Here is a 23,164-nt window from a genome sequence, read left to right on the forward strand (position 1 = left end):
GCCGTTTCATTTTGTACATCTAATAAGGGACTGTTTATTTAGAAGATATGCATTGAAGAGAAATGGAGAACATGACAGTTCTATTCAATTGTAAGGTGTTTGCATCTTAATAATCCATGTGATAGCTCTTATATACAACATATTTCTTTTCCAGTGATTTCAAGAAAACCATAGTTTCCTGAATATATCAGAATTGCATGTACATGTAATAAGTTTCGAATGTCAGTGTACCTTTCTAAATTTCAGTTCTCGTGTACCACATGGTGGATTCTCTGTCTTGAGTGGTGGTGGAGGTCCCCAGAAGTTCACCATCTCCCATGTAGCCTACTCACCCCAGCTCCTGCCTACAGCTAGTACATGGTTAGTAATAGGACATGTCTAGACTTTAAAATTGCCTTGTTGCTGCCACAAGAAGCAAGAATCTTGCAGGCAATGCCTCTATTTACTTGCCTTTTCATTTTGTAATGATGAGTCACACATATGTAAAGATGCATTGAACACTTTTACCTTGACTAGTTTTTAGTATCAACATTTCTCCATTTTGAAGTCGAATTGGTCTCGATTAGGTTAAGGACATACGTAGAATTGCATCCCTGTCAGAGGAGATGTAAACTTTGATGAGGTCAGCAAGGAGCAGTTAAAGAGTTACTGGAACTGATACCCACTCACTGTTGGTGGTACTCATATGCTCATGTCACCATTAAAACCATAGTCTCAGCAACTCGTCTTCCTTCTGTCTCAGTGTGTAGATCTTCCATTCATCCACAGACTCTTTTATTGCAGCATCAATCTGTTGAAGTTACCAGAGTACCAATCAGAAGCTGAGCTCGGGGACAGAATGCTCATTGCCATTCAGTGTGGAAGTGTTGGCTATGGAATGGCTTAGTCGAGATGTCTTCAAAAAGTGTGCAAGCTTATAGACACTTTACCATGCAACAATAAATTACACTTGAAAGGGGATATCTGGACTTGGTATTTTCCTAGATTATTCGGTGGAGGCCTATGATGAAAAACACTATTGAAAAATTAAAGAATTACGTTTTTGTATGTGTTCCAAGGACAAAAACTTTCCACGAAAGCTTTTTCCCTGATAACAACATTGACGCTGTGCATGTGTGGCACAGAGTTCAAAACGGAGCAATTTATGCATCTCGACTGAGGCTGGCATAATTCACATCCCTCAGCTGTTCCTCACACTGCCAAACATCGTCTGCTACGGTTTAAGGAGTTTTGGTAGCAGCCTGCCTTTTGAAGTGAAATCTGGGAATATGAGGGACAATATCCCAATAACAATAATTTATTTTTTGATAAAAGGGTGTTAAATTGTTGATTAATCTTGTTTTTTAGCTCACCTGGGTGAGCTTATGTCGTCCGTTGTCCGACCGTCGTCCGTCAACAATGGTGGCACGCTTGCTTGCTGTTAAGTGTAGAAAGTTGAAACTTTGTGTGAGGAAGTCTTTTGACAACTTGATGTGATACACACAAAAAATCATTGCCATTTGACCTACTTTCTGGGCTTCAGGTGGCCATCTTTGAAAACCTTATTTTGACAATATCTCAAGGCTGATAGCTAGAACCATAAAATTGTTACTGTGAATATTTCTGAGGAGACTACATGACAAAACATACATGTTTTTGATTTGACCTACTTTTGAAGGTCACAGGGGTCAAACTTTAAAATTTCAGCAAAGGTGGTACGTTTCGTCATTACTTGTCCTACACTCTTCAAATTTGATATCTAGACATCTATTGGGCATTTGTAAATATTAAGAAAAACTCAGGTCAATGTAAGTAGGTCAGGTCGTAAAAAACTCAATTTTCGTCATATATCAATCCTCAAATGTGCATCATGGATTGATATGATCAAATTTAACATAGTGCTTCAATAGAATTTTGACCTTAAAGGGTAACTCGTGTCAAATTTCACCATATAATGTTTTAGCTGTTTTTGACAAATGACTACGTCACTTTCTCATAAATCGGTAAGGTTTTCAAATCGAAATGCACATTTTCTAGAATTTGATGGTTTAATCCCGCCCGGACGGCTCGCTTCGATGCCGTTTTCGTTGATGACGTCACAACATGAACATTTTCACGGTCGCGGTGGTTTACATTCAGCGATTTTATAATAAATCTAATCAAAAATGGAAAATTTGAGCTTTACATTTGTGATCAACAATTAAAAACGGACGTATTACCGCAAAGTTGTAAATCACATCATAGTATCACTTTAATCTAGTTTCCAAGGTCACAAAGGTCAAACTCCAAAATATCACTGAAGGTGGTACGTTTCACTACTATTTGTCACAGATTCTTAAAATTTTATACGTAGACACATATTGGGCATCTGTACAAGTTGACCCAATTTTGGTCAATTGTGACCTAATTTTGACCTAGTTGTCACGTCCTTCGAGACACTTCTATGGTCTATCTTCCTTCTAAGGATCTAACCTCCTCTGCCTTGTAAAATGAGTCGAAAAGAGTAATTACTGACGATTGCAAATTTTATTCTTCTTGTCATCGTAAAACGGGCTAATCGACTGACACGTTATTTTACAGCCGATGTAACGCTCTTACAAAACTAACAATGTAACCAGATGTAACAATTGGCACGCACATACTCCCCCCTTGGAGAGTCCAGACTAAAGACGAGTCCAAAATCAAATTTAAAGCGCCACTTGAGAATCCCTAGGTAAATCTAAATACCGTAAAAGTCCAACGTACTTCTCACTCAGAGAAACCACTGTCACTAAACCATGCGGATTGGCTTGACAATCGCAATGTCCAAAAAACAAATTCTTCTGATCAAAGATACGGTAACACACGGAGTCCCACGCGTAAACATAACAAATCACGATGCGAATCAGGGTATGAATCAAACTTATGAACTGCTAGCAGTAACTAGAACGCGGAACTAACACGTAACACCGAACTTCAATCAAAGGGTGAGGGCCTGGGTAGACAACCAGAACACCTCAAGGAGTGCTGGGATTATTCTGCCCGCGGTGCAACTCCTTCGCGAATGCCACGGATATTTCACAGCACGGCGCAATTATTAAGAACAGTCCACACGACGCGCGATGCGGAATTACTTAAAGTGCAATACAACGCATTACTAATATAATCGTAACGTGCCTATCCAAATACGAGTCTAACTGCCTAATCCTCGGTGGCTGCCTCAAAGTTTGCTGATTGGTCGAACGTACAGGTTCCCATTCTTCGCCTTCACCTCCACCACTCGAACACAGCCATCATCGCCGGGGAAGGTCCTCACAACTCGAGCCATCGGCCATTCTCCCTTCGGCAAGTTGTCCTCAGCCATCATGACGAGATCGCCGAAACAAACGTTTTGAACCTTCTCCCGCCACTTTCTCCGTTCCATGAGCATCGGCAGATATTCTCGAAGCCACCGATCCCAGAAATGACCTGCTAGGATCTGGGCGTGCTTCCACTTGCTGCGATACTTCTCCCTCTCGTCGAAGTCGCCAGGAGGGACTGACAAGATCCCCCTGGGACACAGGAAATGACTGGGTGACAGGGCTTGATCATCTTGTGGGTCATCACTGACTTTGCACAGTGGTCGGCTGTTGACAATTCTCTCGGCCTCAATCATCGCATTAAACAAAACCTCCTCCGTCACAAGGGCCTCACCAAGTATCGCTTTCAGAGTCCCTTTCACTGACTTAACCAACCTCTCCCATACCCTGGACATATGTGCCGCAGTCGGGGGTTGGAAGTGCCACCTTATTCCTTCTTGGCTAAGTTCATCTTCAATCTGCTTCTGATTCAAATCAGCTCGGGCCTGCCTAAGTTCACGCTCGCCTCCCTTGAAGTTACTTCCATTGTCCGACCAAATGTCCTTCGGATCTCCTCTTCTCCCCGTGAAACATCTGAGGCCATTTATGAAGGAACTGGTATCCATCGACTCCAGGACTTCCAGATGAACGGCCCGAACATTCAGACATATAAATATCAGGCCCCATCTCTTGAGAGTACTGCGATTCTTACGGACAAGTAGCGGACCAAAACAATCAAGGCCCGTCCTAGTGAAGGGTGGTTCAAATGCCTGAAGTCTCATTCGAGGTAGGTCTGCCATCAACTGGTGCATCCTCTTTGCTTGACGCCTCCGACATCCAATGCACGAGCGGATGATCTTACGAACCGCAATCCGACCCTTTTGGATCCAGAACGTCTCCCTTAAAGCAGCCAAGACTTGCTCCTGGCCTGCATGCGCAACCTTGGCATGAAAATGGTAGATCAGTATAGAGGCTAGATGGCTACCTCTTGGGACTATCATTGGGAACTTTGCGTCATGAGAGAGTGGCGCTCGTGACAGTCTCCCGCCCACTCTCAACACACCATCAATGATGACCGGATTCAGACTCTTGAGCTGACTCGAAGCCTTGACTCTTCCCGTTTTCTGCAGGGCGGCAATTTCTTGGCCATAGGCCTCCTTCTGGACATACTTCACGACCGCTAGCCTAGCTTTCTCCAAATCATTCACTGTGATCTTCCGAAATTGCTCCCCCACCAGGGTTTTGCTGCTGCTCTTCGCTCGGATGTAGTCGCAAAACTTCATTAGTATCGCTACTCGACGCTAAAGGATCACCCAAGACGAACACCTTTTTAGCATCTGGTCCAGATTAGAGCAGGCAGGAGGCGCTAGTATCAATCCAACGACCTTCTCTTGCTTTATGCAGCGGTCAATTCTAACTCTGACCCCCCCCCACCTCAGGGGTCGACGCTAATGCGACGCCGGATTAGTGTCGCTTCCTGAGGGTTAAGAAAAAATCAGACAGTCGAACCTCTGGCGTATTGGGAAAAGAGTAGCATCGAATTTCCGTCGTAGGTCTGATATTAAAAGCAATTGTCTTTGGTGAATTCCTGTCGACAAAGTTGCGACAGGCATGTCGAACAAGCGTCGCATTCCTGTCGAACTGCCACGGCCCATCCCAGACATGCCCAGACACGTTTTTGGAGCTGGGCAGCATCATGGACAGCAGGTGAGTGGAGTGCTTAGAATGTTTTCTAGTATATCCAGCTGTAGTGAAAAGATTGATTGATCTCTCCAGCAGTGTCATGCGTCGGGATATCTGTAGATTGTTATGGTTCCTTTTTTTGGCGAAGACATTGGTGATTCACGGAGTTCGGAGGTGGTTTTTGTGTGAAATTGAGCCGTCAAAATTGACAATATTCCAAGATGGCGGCCTCCATGTCTCCGACCGGAAGCAGTTGAGAGATCGTCAATTTGGCCGATTAATGCCATTTCAGAGGTGGTTACTGAACTATAGATAGCTTCATCACATTGTTGAATAACTGCTGAAAGTTTAATTTATGCATATGCATGCTCGAAAGCGATTGCAAGTGGACAACATTTGCACTGCACTGTTGGTGTACACAATAATGTACACATTCGATTGTCGGATGACCAACTTCCATTGAACCATAAAAACAACGAATACCATTATACCTTGAGTTGGTGTTGAATTCCTGGCATTCAGGATTCTGTCAGGTGAAAAAAAGGTGACGTTCTGAACTTCAGGATTCTGTCAGGTGGAAAAAAGGTGACGTTCTGAACTTGACCACAGGAAGAAAGAGTGAAATCCTGGAGTAGAAGTTAAAAGTTCTGGGTGAACAAGTGTCAATTCCTGGACGTCCTTATATCTTCCAGGTGTCGCATAAGTGTCGAATGTCTGAAGGGGGGGGGGTCAGAGTTACAATTGACCGCTGCATTATCTCTGGATCTGCATCTAGTGGCGGGCCAACGTCTGTTACTGGCCAATTCTCTTCTCGCTCTTGTAGAAAATCCGGTCCTTTAAACCAACGCTTGTTCTTCATGAACACTTCATGAAAACTGACTGACCTCTTGAGATATCGTCAGCGGGATTATCCTTCCCCGGGACGTGCCTCCACTGATCCGGCCTGCTAGAATCCCTAATCTCTGTTACCCTGTTGGCAACGTAGGTTTTGAACCTCATGGATTCATTCCTTATGTATTGTAGTGTTATTCTGGAGTCTGTCCAAAATACGACTCTGTCCACTTCTACATCCAGCTCCCTCCGGATAAGTCTATCCACCCTTGACGCAACTACGGCAGCTTGAAGTTCCAGTCTCGGAACTGACACAAAGACTGATGGCGCTGTCCTTCCTTTAGCCATAACGAACGAGCAGTGGGCTGTTCCATCATCCTTCACCTTGCGAAGATAACTGACTGTTCCATATCCTACTTCAGACGCGTCTCCAAAGTGGTGTAGCTCTATGCTAACTGGAGTCTCTTCTGGAAAGTAGCATCTCGGGATGCGAAGTTCTCCTAGCCCCCTTAGACTGACTTTCCACTTCAGCCATGAACTTAGCAACACGTCCGGCAGCTGCTCATCCCATCCAACGTTAAGTTTGCTTGTCATCTTAAGAATTCGCTTGGCAGGTAGTGTGACCGGTCCAACCATTTTCAGAGGGTCATACAAGGAACTCACGTCACTGAGACATCCTCGCCTTGTGTTCGGTTGATTCATCTCCGCTACCTTAACACTTAAGGTGTCTGATGCTACATCCCAGGTTATACCTAAGGCTCGCTCTGTAGGAAGGTCACATCCAATCATAAGATCCTTGCACCCTGTTGCTCTTCTCGATTCAGGTATCGCCTTCAAAACTTCCAACGAGTTTGAAACAAACTTTGTCAATGTCAGATGAGCCTTATCTAACATTTCGATTAGCTGGAGTGCTAGCCTTATTGCTATTGACGCTGCTGTAGACTTATACAAGTCATCCATGTAGAAACTACGGAGCACTGTGGCTGCAACCATTGGATCGAAATCAGCTTCATTATCCAATGCACATCTTTTTAGTCCATACGTACATATGCTGGGGCTATCCGTTGCCCCAAAGATATGGCGTGTCATGCGATATGTCTTTGGTTCAGCTTCCGAATCTTGTGACCACAGGAATCGTAAGGCATCAGCGTCGTCTGCAGGCACCTTGAATTGCATAAACATCGCCTCGATGTCTGCGACTATGGCAATGGGGTTCTCCCGGAATCTAGCCAAGACACCAACAAGACTATTATTAATGTCTGGCCCTTGCAGTAATTCCTGGTTCAACAAAGTCCCTCCAAACGACGACGCCGCGTCAAACACCACCCTGATTCTACCAGGTTTATTTGGGCTTTCCACACCATGGTGTAGCAAATACCATGTCTTCTGGTTACTGGTGGCAGCTTCTTCTTCTGTCAGCATGACTGCATACCCTTTGCTGATATTGTCCTCCATGGCTCGGCGATACATGTCAGCAAACTCTGGCTTCTGTCTAAACTTTCTATGCAGTTACTTCAGCCTTTTCTCGGCAGCAGCTCTGTTGTTCGGCAATACAGGATCCTCCTTACACCATAACAATCCTGTCTGGTATTGCCCATCAACTATCTTAGTTGTGTCTTCTGATATCTTGAGCCCCCTTTTGTCCTCCACCGATATTGCTTTCTCACCATTGCAGGTGAAACCATACTTCTCTTCCTCCCAAAGACGTTTAACTGCATTCTCCAAAGACTGATACTTCTCATCAGTCAAAGTATTGTCCCCGCTGGTAGACTCTTCTTGAATGAAGTTCACGCTGATTTGAGATAAACTAGTATTCAGACTCTGCGCTGGCCCTGCCATGCACCAGGCAAGAGGGGTCTTTACTGCATACGGCTGACTGTTCAGCTGGTCTCCGTAGCTACTCTCAAGAACAGCGTGTGCCCAAGGAACCTCCTCACCGATCAATACTGACACCGATCGTTCCTCAACTTCAGCTGCTAAATCTAAGTCCCGTAGATGATCCCAGTCAGACAGGTTGAGTGAGTCAGGCCTATAACGTTGACTGATATTAAGACTCTCCACAAAGTGTGCCCTTTCCACCGGTATCTGAGGCTCCGCCCTTCCAACTGGAGTCAGCAAGCATCGAGAGATGACAACATCCTGGTTCATGCCTTCAACGATAACTGTATTCACAGATATGGTTTCAGGTGTTCCTCTAATTCCAAGTAGATTTCCAACTGCCTTGGTAACCATAGTTGCCGTTGAGCCCGAATCTAGGATCGCAAAGGTGGTAATGCTCTTTCCATTCTCTGCTTGCACTGTTACAGGGATAACCTTCAGCAACACCATCCTAGGCTTAAAAGGCACTTCTGAGCCCAGTGCACCACAAGTCACAGTTTGCTTCTTGGCCTCGGTCGTCTGAGTCTGGGCTGGCTTATCTTGATGCAACAAAGGGTGATGATTGTTGTCACATCCCTTCACCGTACAGGTTTTCTGCGACTTACAGTTCTTGGCATAATGTCTTCCCAAGCAACAGAAACAATATCCACCATTCCGCACAAATTTTCTCCTGAAGTCGACTTGTTTCACCTTAAATGTGTCACACTCCCATAGGCTATGTTTACCATCACAGTAGCCACATCTCTTCAGATTGGTTGCATTATTGGACTGGCCTATCACTTGGCTGGAGCTCTCAACTCGAGGTTTTGACTCCCTCCAAGCTTTGTTTGACTTCTGTTGTCCTTGCGTATCTGACTTCTGCTGCACTTGCGTAGACATGGTTGATAAAGCCACCGTTGCCTTCTTATCTGTAGCTTGATTAGTACTACCAAATCTTCCCTTACCTTGATCCTTCTTTCGCGATGACTTCGCAAAGTCACTCCCCCCAGTGGAAGTAACAGTGAAAACAGCATGGTTGGCAGCCTTAGCAAGATCGTGCACAAACCCAACCAAGTCACATAACTTAGGCGACTGTCCCTTTGCTTCAAAGTCTATGACCCTTTTTACCCACTTTGCCTGCCACTGAGTAGGAAGGCGATCAAATATTGCTTTGAGGGTCGACTGAGTGTTCGCCTTGGCTAACTGATCCTGATCCTGTAATGTGCGGTGTGTTGAAACTAACAGGTCTGCAAACTCCAAGAGAGCACCACGATTTTGGACTGTGATCCTAGCTCCCTTTGTGAGTTTATCCAGGCATGATCTGACTATCTGGTACGGCTGACCAAACCTCTCCTTGAGAATCTCTAAAGCCAACGTGTAACCATTACTAGTCCCTTCGTATCTTTTAATCGCCTTCTTTGCTTCTCCACTAGTACACATAACCAGCTGTGATAACTTATAGTTATCAGAGAAGGGTTAACTTGCGACTCTGTCCTTGAAAGCTTTCATGAATTTAGGAAAGTCTGCTGAGGTTCCATCAAACGTCATTGTAGGGGGCGCTGGCAGCTCGGCTTGCGAGGTAATCTTCTCCAACATTTGGACAACTGCAAGCCCTGGGTCGACACCTGTCATGCATGATCTTGGTTCATTGCTGTAATGCTCCCTACTAACATCACTCGTATCTACAGTGTTCCTATTAACACCAGTCCCTGGGCAATGTGCACACATCTGCGGCCTACCCTCCATATAGCTCCTAACACCAGACTCAGTGTTTCCTGCATACAATTGAGGTCTGCCCTCTGTATAGCTCCTAACACCAATCCCTGGGCTCTCTGCATACGCCTGTGGCCTGCTCTTCGTATAACTCCTAACACCAGACTCAGTGTTGTTTTCTGCATCTGACCTTGGCCTTGACGTCATGTTCCTACTGACCAAGTGTACTGTATCCCTTGTTTCCAGGAACATTCTATTACTACTTCGCTGGTGGCCAGCAATCGATCTCTGGGTAGGCTGACCAAAATTCCCTACTCGGATTGGTTGTCACTGACACCCGAGATGTTACTTGCTAGATCTCATCTAATGTTACGCACGGTACTACCAGAACAGTCTCTTGCCGTAGTTTCTTCCCATAGCTTAGCTGACAGCTCTTTAAGTAGCAAATCCTCTTTAATTCTAGCGAGACTTTCAGCTGCCACTAACTCAGCTTGCCTTTGCTTCATTTGAATATCCCTCCTTATTCTGATTTCTGCTAATTCGAACTTGCGTCTGGCAATCTCAGCATTGACTAAAGCTTCCTTAGCTTTAAGTGAAGCTGACGATCTCTTGGACCCCTGGGACCTATCTGATGTTTGACTGACGCTAGCTATCTTCTCCAGCTCATCATACTCTGACTGTTGCTGCTCCTGGTCCTCCCTAAGCCTTTCACCTGTTAGGCATGAGACATCCATGCCTGTCCTTGACCGTTCAGCCGGTTCATCCCCTATTGCTGTATATACTCTATTAACACCAACAGATTTCTGACTTTCAGTTTCACCAAGCCTGTCCCTGAGCAATGGGTATTGTTTGAGAGTGACTGGTGATTGTCTTTGCTCCGGAGCTCTATCACCGCCTGCTGGCGCCCTCTCAACCGCAGATTCGCCCCACATTGCTCTGAACTGCTCATGCTGATCGGCATCGTCCAGTGGCGCCATCTGTGTTGCTGGATAGTTACATGCACCTCCTACTGGCCCAAACATACCAAAATGTTGACCCCATATGCTAGGTTGCAATGTTTCTGACCGTTCAGCTCTCCCACTCCCAGGTCCCCTGCCTTGGCGTTGCCCAATAATACTATCTGTATTATGCGGTGGGGCCCTCTTTCTGGAGGAATGTTCGACAGACCTATCTACACTATGTTGTCCGAGCTCTTACCATGAATTCAGTCCTGGCCCCCCAGTATCAAGCACTGGCTTGGTTTCAGCATCACCATGCAGTGGTGCCATCTGTTCATCAACAGACATACTACACAGCCTGTTATAACGATCTTGCAACGCATTCAGTTCGTCCCTGTAACAATCTTCCAATGCATATACATCCCTATAATGTTGCCTCGTCCCTGACGACCTAACTCCTGATCCTATAGACCCCGATGCTATACTTGATGCGTGCGTCCTCATATCAGTAAACGACATCTTCTCCGCTAAGCCGCTACACAGTCAATTGACGTAGCCCTCACTACACAACAATGCATGCATGCGATACAGCGGCAGATTCTGATTTCATTTGCACCATCAAACTAACAGTATCGAGCCCGTTTTACCGAATTAAATGTCACGTCCTTCGAGACACTTCTATGGTCTATCTTCCTTCTAAGGATCTAACCTCCTCTGCCTTATGGAATGAGTCGAAAAGAGTAATTACTGACGATTGTAAATTTTATTCTTCTTGTCATCGTAAAACGGGCCAATCGACTGACACGTTATTTTACAGCCGATGTAACGCTCTTACAAAACTAACAAGGTAACCAGATGTAACAATTGGCGTACACACTAGTTATGAAGTTCACAGAGGTCAAAATCTAAAAGTGTCATTGATAGGCTAGTGTCACATTTTGTCTAAGCAAAAAGTCAATTTAACCTCCATTCCCAGGTGAGCACAATGTCCCAGGACATTTCATTTTCACGAGAGATAGCCTGTAAAAAAAATCCTGCAGTGGTCACTCAGAAACCTGGTCAGTTTGGAGTGTATGTTGATTCAGATTTGCATAACATAACAAAACACCTTTTGCAGAAGCATCTGGGTTATGCGATTATTTTTCTCTCTGGAGATTCCCTGCTAATGGATGAAAAATTCATATAGTGAAAATAGATAGCCTATCAATAAAAATTATTTGATTGTATAAGATAGTTCTTTTTTTTGGTGTGGTTAGTAAATGAGCTAGTCTAGCTTAGCTATTGGGGTGGGGTAATTAGGGACGTCTGGCGGGGGTACCAGTAATAGGGAACCCCATGTACGACTATCTACGCCTAATCCTGGAAACTTGGGCAAAAAACTTCACCCTTCATCATTATTCATGTAAATTTGTCAAGAATTCACTGTTTTACACCACAAACACTACCAAAAACCCAACATGGTTAATTTCTGTAAACACAGGGGGGTCTTTGGTTTTTTCCCAAAACCTACCAAACTTACCAAATACGTAACATGGATAAAACGACAAGGTTCCCTATTACTTACTTATTGTCTCTGCTAATTAAATATGAAAATGATCTATTGCCTTAGATGTAAGGAAATTACAGGTAATTCGGGTAAGTTAACTCATCACATCACTTCAAATGGACACAGATATCTACTGGTCAAGTGCTCGAAATGTCACAAGAATAAAAGCAAGTTTACTACTTAATGATTTTTTTTATTCTAAATCATGAGTGAAAGAATGTACAGTTATGTCTCTTTAGAGAAGTATTTCAGTCAATACAGAAATAGTGATGAAAACAGTCAAATGCAGCATTTCAGTCAAATTGACCAGGTAACACCTATGAAACAAAATGGTTACATTAGACCAAGGGTTGAACCGTTATCGAAAATCTCTGAAGATGACCCGGACAAAGTGCACAGAGCAGAGCTCGATCTTACAGTAACACCTATTACTCAGGTAACACCTATTACTCAGGTAACACCTATTACTCAGGTAACACCTATGAAACAGTATGATACATTCACAGGAAGTGATGCTCAATTGTGTCATAACTGCAAACGATGGACACTTTTTGAATGCCAGAAAAAACTGAATTTTGACAGACCGGCCAAGCAACTCTACACATACTGCAGGAATTGCAATTCTACCACTTACAGTGATGACTTTAAGAATCCAGAAATCACTATTGAGAACAAAACACGTTACTTTGACCACATCATCAGAGGCCTTGGCCAGACACGTCTGTCAGATTTATTGCTAAATGATTTGAAACATTTTGTTGAAAATAGGATTAAGGTTTACTTCTCAAGTCCAAGAAAATGACTCTGTGCGGCCAGCTATGAAAAAATAGTCCTGAGTGCCTTGCGATTTGGTGTCGTTAAACTCAAACCCAATGATGTTTTACCTGGTCTAGAGTGTGACACTTATTTAGAAATTGAATTCATTAACAGAGCAATTGGTAAACCTCAGTTGACCGAAGACAATTTCACAGATCTCAGAATGGTTTTCTTGGCATTCCTCAAATATCTTCATTACAGGGGAGTTAAAATTACCATAAATTACAAGCTGTTTTTACACCAAGCATTTAAAGCATTGAAAATTGATTATGTAGTATTGAAACCGAATCCAACTGATAAGACCAGACTGGATGATTTGAGATCTATATTGTCTGGTTTCTTAGGAAGTATTTTTTTCAAAAATTACAGGCTTGAATATGAAAATGAACAAGCAATAGATAAACAAAGTGAAATTTTATTGAATGCATTAGAGGTGCAAGATACCAGTAAATGTTACCCTTTACCATGTAGTCTAGAACTTGCAATTCTGTCCAGGAACTAGTTACCCTATTTCTGGTAAGTAGGACTTTGTCTGGAAGGGATTTTCCTTTCAATATGAATCAATAGATTTCATTCTAAATAAATGAATAATCAGTCATCAACGATAATTGAACAACAAATGAAACAAATCAGAGTAATCCCAGTTAATGGAGTGACTCCAGTTAATTCTAGTTCAAATCTAGCTAATTCTAGTTCAAATCTAGCTAATCCCATTGCAACTAATTACCAACAGAATGCAGCTAACTTTCAACATAACACTGCTAATTACCAGCAGAATTACACAACAAAGCAACAAGCTTCTAACAAGGCGTTAACTAGTTCAAATTTAGTCAGTTCTAGTCAAGGTCTAGTTAACACTAGTCAAGGTCTAGTGAACACTAATTGTCAACAAAATTTAACTGATAGTGGCCTTAAAGCTAATTTAACTGAAAATGGCCTTAAAGCTAAACAAGACCTTGAGGTGCTTGTTGCAACAGGTAAAAGCAAGGATTTCCTAAATAAACAGTTTACATTTAATGATTTAGACGCAATGAATGAGAAGGAAGTATTGAAACACCATAGAATTTACCAGACAAAGATGGCTGCCAGACTTAACGATTCATTGGGTAAGACAGTCTTAAAAACTTACACTAAATTAACAAAGTTTTTCTTGCCTGTTGATGACGAGGACCAGCTGTATGAAGACCTAAGAAATGATTACATTGTTACCAATGAATTGGACAGATGGTTAGGATGGTTGAGTTTGAAAATGGGTTCACTAACTGCTCTTGCCTCATCAACACTGATCACTTTAGGACATTGTCAAGAAACAAAATCTGCTAGTGAACATGAAAATTTCATAAGATTAAATGGGAGTGGAACCGAACATGGAAGTGGAACCGAACAAAGTCCAGAGAGCAGAGCCCGAGAGCATAGCTCGAGTGACGGACAGTGAAAAGCCCATTAAGAGAGCAAGAACAGAAAAACAAATTGCATGGTCTCGAAAATTAGGTAAAAGATCTCAGGATTTCAAGAAGTCAAAAAAGGAGAGGTTTACTGGGAAAGATGATGAACCCAGGAAAGAGCCTGAAAATACTGAAAGAACTGAAAATACTGAAAGTACTGGTATCAATTCAAGGTTACCACAAATACGGAAATTTCAAGGAGTACAACACTGTATGTCATTTTAGCTGCATTTGGTTTTGCAGTCATCATTTACTGCTATCCTAAGATGAAAACTAAAAAGAAAGTACGAGAGGCTAGTAAACCAGAAGTGAGCAAATTAAAGGGTAGTAAACCAGAAGGGAAAGATAACTGTTACACAACTCCTAAAACATGTAATCTTAGTTTAATGGAGTAGAATTTATTCAAGTGATACAACAAGAATTACTCAAACACACTATTCTTAGTTTCAAGTGAAAAATTTAAAGTAACTGAGCTACCTCTGAAATTAACTATTTTACCATTCTCATCAGTGATTTCAAATTTGACTTGATTTGTAAATTTTTTGTTCACTATTTTCTTACAATTGAGTTCATATCTCTGGTATCGTACCTGATCACCATCTTCAACATGAACGATACATAAAATGTCGGAAGGTTTATTTGTGGCGGCGATGCACTTCTCAGCTTAGGGTCATCCATGTAAGAGACAGTCACATCCATGAACAGAAGACGAACGACGTGTCTAAAGATCCTTCTCTTTAGTTTAATAGCGTATCACCGTGTAGTTTTGTCAAGTACAGCAGATTCACAGTTACAGGTACATCTTTCGACTGACTACATCAGGTTCACGTAAAAACTGAAAATACAAAATGGGAAGGACTCCTTAGTCTTTTTAGCAAATAACCAAGAACATCAGAGATGCCAGACAAGATATAGATGTACAATGTAAGTGTACATGAGCGTGAAGACAGGTTGTGACAACCCAGCATCCCAGGTTGTGACAATGTCTCCACCAAAAACTTCACCCCAAAGTAAGCCAAAATTATCCCCAAAATCCCAGGACATCAGCTTAACTGGTCTAATATCTCCACAATGAATATATAAAGGCTACAAAGTCCAGCTAGCAGGACACAAGAATTAGACAACTGGAAGACACCACCACAAGGTGCTGCCACCTGAGAACACTCAATGGTACTAAGGAGAAAGTCTTCACTCCAATATGCAAAGACAAATAACTCTGTCAGACTAGCTTTTAAATTGGCTACAAAGGGACACAATGTCCCCTCTAAAACGCTGATATGAAAAACATTGCACGTGGCCACGATTTTGATACTACAATGCCTTGACATTGGGCGTGCTAGATAGGTACATGTGTCTTAACCTTTTACAAGACGTCCGCTGTCGTTGGACACAGTTTTACAGCACTGATCTAATTATTTTTGGCAAATTACGCCACTTAATGTTGCTATACATATTCATCTTGACATACCTCTGTTTTAGGCTACTCTTTTCTGAACAATTAGCCTTAAATTTGACTTCTTCTACATCGGCAAAAACTGCAAGGTTTTGTACCGGGAAAACACAATGACGGAAAGCGCACGGGCTAATATAGGTGGTGCTGACGTCAACAATAATTAAAGGCAATATGCCGCGATGTGGCTCTCCAACATAACTTAAAGGCGATATGCCGTAACATGGCTCTCCTAAATTGTCCTATCAATTTACACTACTGAAGTGTCCTCATAATATCAACGAAAATATCTCACAAAGACAAGGGGTTAATGTCCTTTAACCCTTGGGTGAAATGTCACACTATCAAAAATAGTGAAAACCTCGGAATGTTAAATTGTCACAAATGCAGACAATTCAACCCAAAAAACACTTCGGCAAGCTTGAGCAAGTCGTACTTCAAAATGAACCTACCAAACTTAGCATAGAATATACCCAATGCCAAATCTGGCGCTCTGAATCCCCATGACCATGACGATACAGTATGCGACTTGCACAAGACTACCCATGCAAAAATGGAGGAAATCACTTGAGCTATTCCTTGAAAGAAACAATGTCTGCTCCTGTTTTCCAGTTCCACCGTAGAATACACATTCCAACATATGAATTACAAACTGAACGTATCCACAGAACTTAGAGTAGCTTGAAAAAACCCACACTAAAGGGCTAAATGAACTTGTCCACCTTTGAATCAGCCTGCATCAGTCAATCTGGAAAGAGCCCAATTTTAACACAATGCGCTTTAGAAGAAAAAACACAAAAACCAAAATGCTGGGTTAACAACCAGCTTGATGACCAAAACAACACCAAATGTTTTGTACGGGCTACTCATCCAAATTCACCACTACAAGCATCCCAAAGATAGGATTTCACAGTCGCGATAGTATAGCACAATCCCAGGCTTCTCCGTTCGGGAATCTCGGGTCTGTCAATTATCAGTCCCAATTGTCTGTATTATCCTCAACAACAGATGGCGTAGCTGGTTTCAGCAGCAAGATCAACTTGTGAACAGGGCGATCCAAAACTGACTGTCCAGCCTGTATGCGTGCCTTCCTAACGAGTCCGTCCTTCCCAGGAAACGTCTCTAATACTCTCCCCATTGGCCAGTTACACCTTGCGACTCCGTCATCGATAACCAACACGATGTCACCTATGGCCAGGCTTGGCCACGACTTGGTCCATTTTCTCCTTTCCTGTAGTGTTGGCAAGAATTCCTTCCGCCAGCGAGACCAAAACTCGTTTGCTAGATATTGTACCCGCCTCCATTGGCGACGGCAGTAGATGTCGTTTCGTTGAAAGTTGCCTGGCGGCGGCATGATGACCCTTGTCTTCATTGTAAGCAGCTGGCTGGGACTTAATGGCTCCGGTGTGTCAGGCGAGTTGGTATCTACACACGTCAATGGGCGACTGTTTACGATGGCTTCAGCCTTAACCATCAATGTTCGCAGCATTTCGTCATCCAATCGGTCTCCGTGAGTAACAAGTAGTGCAGACAGCGCGTTTCTAGCTGATCGGATCATCCTCTCCCATACCCCACCCATATGACAAGAATGGGGTACGTTCATCTCGAACTTAATCCAATCACATCCATCTAAGAGTAAGCGTCTCCTCACCCCGTCTTCATCCATTTCTGCCAGAGCTGCAGCTAACTCACTTTTGGCGCCGACAAAATTCGTTCCTTGGTCCGATCTCAAAAGTCTTACGGGGCCACGGCGACACACGAATCTACGATATGCATTTAAGAAGGAATCCGTACTCAGCGAGTTAGCTGTCTCGATATGTATGGCTCTCGAGCTCAGACAGGTAAACAAGACTCCATATCTCTTTGGATCACTCCGGCCCTGACGAACAAGGAAGGGGCCAAAATAATCGACTGCGGCGTAAGTAAATGGTGGAGCTTCTTTCATGCGATCTTCAGGTAAATCGGCCATCTTCTGACCCAAGGGGGGTCCTCTCAGCTTACGACAGATGACACATTTACTCAGACAGGACGTGATGCTGGATCTTGCAGATGTTATCCAATATCCTTGGGCTCGGATCTCATTCAGAGTCATGTTGCGACCTCCATGACCGGTCCTTTCGTGGAAATGCCGGACTATTACCCTGGTGATGTGACTGTCTTTAAGCAGCAGGACTGGATGTTTGACTCCCCTCGGAACGTTAGCTCTTCTGATCCGTCCACCGACTCTGATGATGTCATTTTCATCCAGATAAGGATCAAGTCTGTACAAGCTGCTGCTTTTCTTCAGAACTAGGTCTCGCCTCCTGCAACTGTCTCGGTTTGTGGACCCCTTCTGGTCAGCATTGTCGTCTACAGCCTTAATTCCTCGAAGAATGGGCATTTCTTCAGAGTAAGCCTCAGCTTAGACTGTCTTAAGGATCAACATCTCAGCGTGAGAGATTTCTTCAGCTGTCACTGGCTTGTATGTAGAAAACCTTGCTGTCCGATTAAGCAACCTCTCCTTGAACTTCAGGCAGACAGCGACAGCTATTTTAGCCTTGTACCAACTTGAGAATCGCTGCAATCTTGGGAGTAGGCCTATGTCAGCTTCAATTACAGCTCCAGTTGCCAGGGTTGTCATCTTCTTGATCTCTGGATCCCTTCACCAAGGTTGTCAATCTTGCAAGGACTGAGTGGCTTCAAAGTGGAACGGAAGGCTGGCTCTTTCCACCACAGCTGGCTGTCGATCAACTCTCTGGCGTTTGCTCCTCGAGATGTGAGGTCGGCTGGGTTGTTGTCGGTTGCGATGTGCCTCCATTGCTCCACAGCTGTATTGTCCCTGATCTTCTGTACTCGATTTGCTACATATATATGAAAGCGCTTGGCGTCATTTGCGACGTATCCCAAGACAACCATACTATCAGTCCAAAATACTTCTGTAAGGTCTTCATATTGCAGCTCTCGCCTCAGGAACTTGCTAATTTTGACAGATGTTACTGCGGCAGTAAGCTCGAGCCTTGGAACTGTAATGGGCTTTGACGGAACGACTCTGGATTTGGCCATGACCAAGGCAGTGTCAACATTGTTGTTTTCATCGATCATCCGAAGGTAGCTGCATTGCCCATATCCGACCAAACTAGCATCGGAAAAATGATGCAACTTGACTGTCTTGACTTCACCAAAATTTTCAGGCTTGTAGCATCTTGGTATTTCTAGGCCAGCCAGGATCATGAGTTCTTGCCTCCATCTCTCCCATTCCATTTTGATTTCCTCAGGCAATGTGTCATCCCAAACTGCACAATCCTTGTAAAATCCTCCGCCCCACCAGTACAAGTGGCGACACCAGTGCAAGGGGGTCGAAGACCGAGCTGATACTAGATAGAATCCCTCTTCTTGTCAACGGCTTGTCTTGGAGCTGGATTTGAAAACGAAAGGCATCGGACTGGATGCACCATTCTACTCCCAAAGTCCTCTCAACTGGCAGATCGTCTTGCAGCAGATTGACGTGTTGAAGATTCTTTGCCCTTTCTGCAGCAGGGATGATGTCCAATACTTCTCTCTTATTAGATGCAAACTTGTGCAGACGAAAACCTCCTTCCTTACAGAGTTGGCGGCTTGAATCGATTAACTCCTTGGCTGACTTGGTTGTTGGGACAGACCGGATACCATCATCAGCGTAGAAACTATCTCTTACAAAATCGGCAGCCTCTTTTCCGTGTTTTTCTTCGTACTTGTCTGCTGTGGCCTTTAGCGCATAATTACAACATCCAGGGGAAGATGTGGCTCCAAACACATGGACTGTCATCCTGTAGTCGGTCGGCTCTTCTTCTAGCTGCCCGTTCTTCCACCATAGAAAGCGAAAAAGGTCTCTACTATCTTCTGCGACAGATACCTGGTGATAGAAAGCCTCAATGTCACAGGTGAAGGCCACTGGCTCCTTCCGGAAGCGACAAAGTATGCCAGTCAAATTGTTTGTGAGATCAGGACCCTGGAGAAGGTTTCTGTTGAGTACTTGTCCTTGATATGCAGCGCTGCAGTCATAAACAACTCTGAGTTTATCTGGCTTCTTGGGATGAAGTACACCATGGTGTGGAATGTACCAGACTTGGCCTGTAGGGGTCTCCTTGGGGGCTGGTTCGGCATAGCCCTTCACAAACAAGTCCTCCATAAAATCAACATACTTTCCCTTATATGCTTCATCACGGCGTAATCGGCGTTTCAGACCATTTAAGCGCCTTACAGCGAGCTGTCTGTTGTTGGGCAGGACCATGTTGTCATCCTTCAGTGGCAGGGGCAGCTGAAAATGTCCGTTTTCTAACTGCTGTAGTCCATCTCGTGCCTTGGATAGAAATTTTCTATCGTCACAGGACATCTTCTCTTCGGAGTCGTCTTCATGAAATTCTCGTTCAAACCACTCACTAAGTACAATTGGACTTATCTCCTCGCCTTTGGTTCTGAATGCAAAGTGACAACTGCCTTCTTCAGTACTGATTGATCTGCAGGCGGACTCTATTTGGCTTTCATCTTCACAGCTGCAGTCAAGGATACCAATGACTCCCCAACCAAGATCGGTCAAAATGGCATAGGGGTCATTGTCTCCTCCTGGGACAACATCTCTAGGTTTCATGAGTCGAGGGCAGTTCATCCCAACAAGCAGGCCGATTTCAATGTCATGATGAGGATGAAGCTTGTCTGCTATCTGTGCCAGGTGGGGAATTGTTCTCAAAGTGTCAGCTCTAGGTATCTGCCCATGTGTAGCAGGTATTTTGTCTCTGGTGTAGGTAACTGGGAGGCCTACATCTAATTTGCGATCAACATCCATTACTCGGAGGCCTGTGACCTTCGTAGACTTAACAGTGGCTTCAGCTAACATGGTTGTTAGCCTGAGGGTAACATCTAGGGTTCTAGCTGTATTCTCAGAGACGAAACAAGTGTCGGACTGTGGATCCAAGAGGGCATAAAGGTCGACTGTTCTTCTTGGATCTTTCTCGTGATACAGGGTGACAGGTAGGATTAACGAATGAGAGCACCTGTGTCCTTGTTTTACACAGTTAGTGTTAGCGTTATCTGGGGCAACGCCTGTCTGAGGCATTGCTACCGCATTGTAATCGTGCAGTACAGTTGGATGCAGTTTTGAGCACACCTCACATGTCAGCTTTGTTTTACATGTGGATCGACGGTGCCCGAATCTCAGACAGCCATAACACAGGGCCTTATCCTTGATTGTAGTTTTTCGCTCGGTCAGAGACATTGCTGCAAAGGTTGGACACGTGGCGACTCCATGGGGATTACTGCATACAGCACACTTGCGGGCCTTTGGCTTAGGCTTCTGACTGGTCTGTTCTGATTTAGGCTGCGGCTCAGTTTTTGACGATTTTGCAATTGTTGACAAAGTCTTCGACTTGAAATGGTTTGTGGTCCCCTTTGCCTTGTCTGGTTTTCCACTGCTGTCCTCCCCTCTTAGACTGACTGGACTGCATGCGATCCGGGCTTCCTTTACGATGAAGTCACAGAATTCTTGAAAACTTGGGTAGGATGGATCATCTTTGCTCAGCCTTGTATCAACAATCCTGCTCCATCTGTCCACAATATATTGTTGGAGTTTGCGAAGAATCTTCTTATTCTCATCTGGGTTGTTAAGTCCATCTAGGTAACGGATTGAGTTCATTGCACTAGCACAACTTGTCAAGAAGTCGGCGAACTTCCTCAACTCCCTACCATCTCCCGCCTCAAGATGAGGCCAACTGTCAATTCTTTGCTTGTAGGCTTCTGCTGTTATGAATTTATTTCCGTACCTTTCCTTTAGGAGCGACCTTGCCCTCATGTATGCATCTGCGGTGCCTTGAGAGAGCAGACCTCGAATAGCCTCCTTTGCTTCACCTCCCGTATATTTACTCAGGTAGTGTAATCGCTGTGTCACTGAGGTAACACAAGCTTCGATCATGGTCTCAAATGACGAGTTCCATAGTGGATATTGAAGAAGATCACCCTTGAAGACTTCTGGTTCAACTCTCGGCAGGTGGTCCCGACGTTGCGATTCGGTAAGGATTTCGGCTAACTTGGCGATACTCTCATCTGCTGCACCAACTCCTTTCGATTCAGAGTCTTGACTGAGAGGATCTCTAGAGGGTGTGAGCCTCTCTGGCTCAGGCTCAGGCGTTGGCTGTGGTGGCAACGCTGACAGCTTTGACCGTCTTGGAGTGGGTGTGGGCCTCTCTGGCTCAGGCGTTGGCTGTGGTGGCAATGCTGACGGCTTTGACCGTCTTGGGGTGGGTACTGGGCTCCACCCATCGTCACTGTGGTGAGGGGCGCTTACAGCAATGTTACTGGCGTCAGGTGTCACCAATGTCACTGGAATAGGTATCTGACTTGCCGGAGTCGAGGTCAAATATCTTGGTTTTGACCTCAGCTCATCTTCCATTTATTGTATGCTCTTTTCCAGCTTGCTTTTTTCGGCAGTAAGCATCTGCATCAGCAGTTTCTCGGACTTAACCCTTTTAGCAAGATCAATCTGGCTTTGAGCCATGATGTAGCTTCTGAGTCAGTTACTACGGTTAAAGTCACACAACATGGTAAAGTTCTTTATTAAGAATTCACCGTATTCTACGATAAGAGTCTTGAACAGAGTTTTTACTGTGGCGGCGATGCACTTCTCAGCTTAGGATCATCCATGTAAGAGACAGTCACATCCATGAACAGAAGACGAACGACGTGTCTAAAGATCCTTCTCTTTAGTTTAATAGCGTATCACCGTGTAGTTTTGTCAAGTACAGCAGATTCACAGTTACAGGTACATCTTTCGACTGACTACATCAGGTTCACGTAAAAACTGAAAATACAAAATGGGAAGGACTCCTTAGTCTTTTTAGCAAATAACCAAGAACATCAGAGATGCCAGACAAGATATAGATGTACAATGTAAGTGTACATGAGCGTGAAGACAGGTTGTGACAACCCAGCGTCCCAGGTTGTGACAATGTCTCCACCAAAAACTTCACCCCAAAGTAAGCCAAAATTATCCCCAAAATCCCAGGACATCAGCTTAACTTGTCTAATATCTCCACAATGAATATATAAAGGCTACAAAGTCCAGCTAGCAGGACACAAGAATTAGACAACTGGAAGACACCACCACAAGGTGCTGCCACCTGAGAACACTCAATGGTACTAAGGAGAAAGTCTTCACTCCAATATGCAAAGACAAATAACTCTGTCAGACTAGCTTTTAAATGGGCTACAAAGGGACACAATGTCCCCTCTAAAACGCTGATATGAAAAACATTGCACGTGGCCACGATTTTGATACTACAATGCCTTGACATTGGGCGTGCTAGATAGGTACATGTGTCTTAACCTTTTACAAGACGTCCGCTGTCGTTGGACACAGTTTTACAGCACTGATCTAATTATTTTGGGCATATTACGCCACTTTATGTTGCTATACATATTCATCTTGACATACCTCTGTTTTAGGCTACTCTTTTCTGAACAATTAGCCTTAAATTTGACTTCTTCTACATCGGCAAAAACCGCAAGGTTTTGTACCGGGAAAACACAATGGCGGAAAGCGCACGGGCTAATATAGGTGGCGCTGACGTCAACAATAATTA

General features: G+C 44.0%; 7 protein-coding genes across 7 annotated transcripts in view; 1 reads left to right on the forward strand and 6 right to left on the reverse strand.

The window, feature by feature from the left end:
• LOC135487857 (E3 ubiquitin-protein ligase HACE1-like) overlaps positions 1–1,377 on the forward strand; it is a 156,857-nt gene extending 155,480 nt beyond the window's left edge. Inside the window, exons 11-12 of the mRNA XM_064771980.1 lie at positions 247–360; positions 784–1,377. Of these exons, the coding sequence (XP_064628050.1) occupies positions 247–360; positions 784–886 (217 nt within the window). The 3' untranslated portion in view covers positions 887–1,377. The remainder of the gene's footprint in view (positions 1–246; positions 361–783) is intronic.
• Positions 1,378–3,178: 1,801 nt separating this feature from the next.
• LOC135488574 (uncharacterized) lies at positions 3,179–4,579 on the reverse strand. The gene has a single exon (XM_064773215.1). The coding sequence runs from the start codon at positions 4,577–4,579 to the stop codon at positions 3,179–3,181; it is 1,401 nt and encodes a 466-aa protein (XP_064629285.1).
• Positions 4,580–5,834: 1,255 nt separating this feature from the next.
• LOC135488575 (uncharacterized) lies at positions 5,835–7,280 on the reverse strand. The gene has a single exon (XM_064773216.1). It carries the CDS (start codon positions 7,278–7,280, stop codon positions 5,835–5,837), a length of 1,446 nt encoding a protein of 481 aa, XP_064629286.1.
• A 39-nt stretch (positions 7,281–7,319) lies between these two features.
• On the reverse strand, positions 7,320–9,107 carry LOC135488576 (uncharacterized). Its single transcript, XM_064773217.1, has one exon. The coding sequence runs from the start codon at positions 9,105–9,107 to the stop codon at positions 7,320–7,322; it is 1,788 nt and encodes a 595-aa protein (XP_064629287.1).
• Positions 9,108–16,548: 7,441 nt separating this feature from the next.
• LOC135488577 (uncharacterized) lies at positions 16,549–17,955 on the reverse strand. The gene has a single exon (XM_064773218.1). The coding sequence runs from the start codon at positions 17,953–17,955 to the stop codon at positions 16,549–16,551; it is 1,407 nt and encodes a 468-aa protein (XP_064629288.1).
• A 236-nt stretch (positions 17,956–18,191) lies between these two features.
• Positions 18,192–18,815, reverse strand: LOC135488578 (uncharacterized). The gene has a single exon (XM_064773219.1). It carries the CDS (start codon positions 18,813–18,815, stop codon positions 18,192–18,194), a length of 624 nt encoding a protein of 207 aa, XP_064629289.1.
• A 22-nt stretch (positions 18,816–18,837) lies between these two features.
• LOC135488579 (uncharacterized) lies at positions 18,838–21,975 on the reverse strand. The gene has a single exon (XM_064773220.1). It carries the CDS (start codon positions 21,973–21,975, stop codon positions 18,838–18,840), a length of 3,138 nt encoding a protein of 1,045 aa, XP_064629290.1.
• Positions 21,976–23,164: the final 1,189 nt, after the last annotated feature.

The sequence above is a fragment of the Lineus longissimus genome, chromosome 5, assembly GCF_910592395.1.
Source record: "Lineus longissimus chromosome 5, tnLinLong1.2, whole genome shotgun sequence".
Lineage (NCBI taxonomy): Eukaryota > Metazoa > Nemertea > Pilidiophora > Heteronemertea > Lineidae > Lineus > Lineus longissimus.

What these genes read in the sequence shown, in the direction of transcription:
- LOC135488574 (XM_064773215.1), bottom strand. Translation starts at nt 4,579, where the DNA reads ATGAAGTTTTGCGACTACATCCGAGCGAAGAGCAGCAGCAAAACCCTG.
- LOC135488575 (XM_064773216.1), bottom strand. Translation starts at nt 7,280, where the DNA reads ATGTATCGCCGAGCCATGGAGGACAATATCAGCAAAGGGTATGCAGTC.
- LOC135488576 (XM_064773217.1), bottom strand. Translation starts at nt 9,107, where the DNA reads ATGTGTACTAGTGGAGAAGCAAAGAAGGCGATTAAAAGATACGAAGGG.
- LOC135488577 (XM_064773218.1), bottom strand. Translation starts at nt 17,955, where the DNA reads ATGCCCATTCTTCGAGGAATTAAGGCTGTAGACGACAATGCTGACCAG.
- LOC135488578 (XM_064773219.1), bottom strand. Translation starts at nt 18,815, where the DNA reads ATGGAATGGGAGAGATGGAGGCAAGAACTCATGATCCTGGCTGGCCTA.
- LOC135488579 (XM_064773220.1), bottom strand. Translation starts at nt 21,975, where the DNA reads ATGGAAGATGAGCTGAGGTCAAAACCAAGATATTTGACCTCGACTCCG.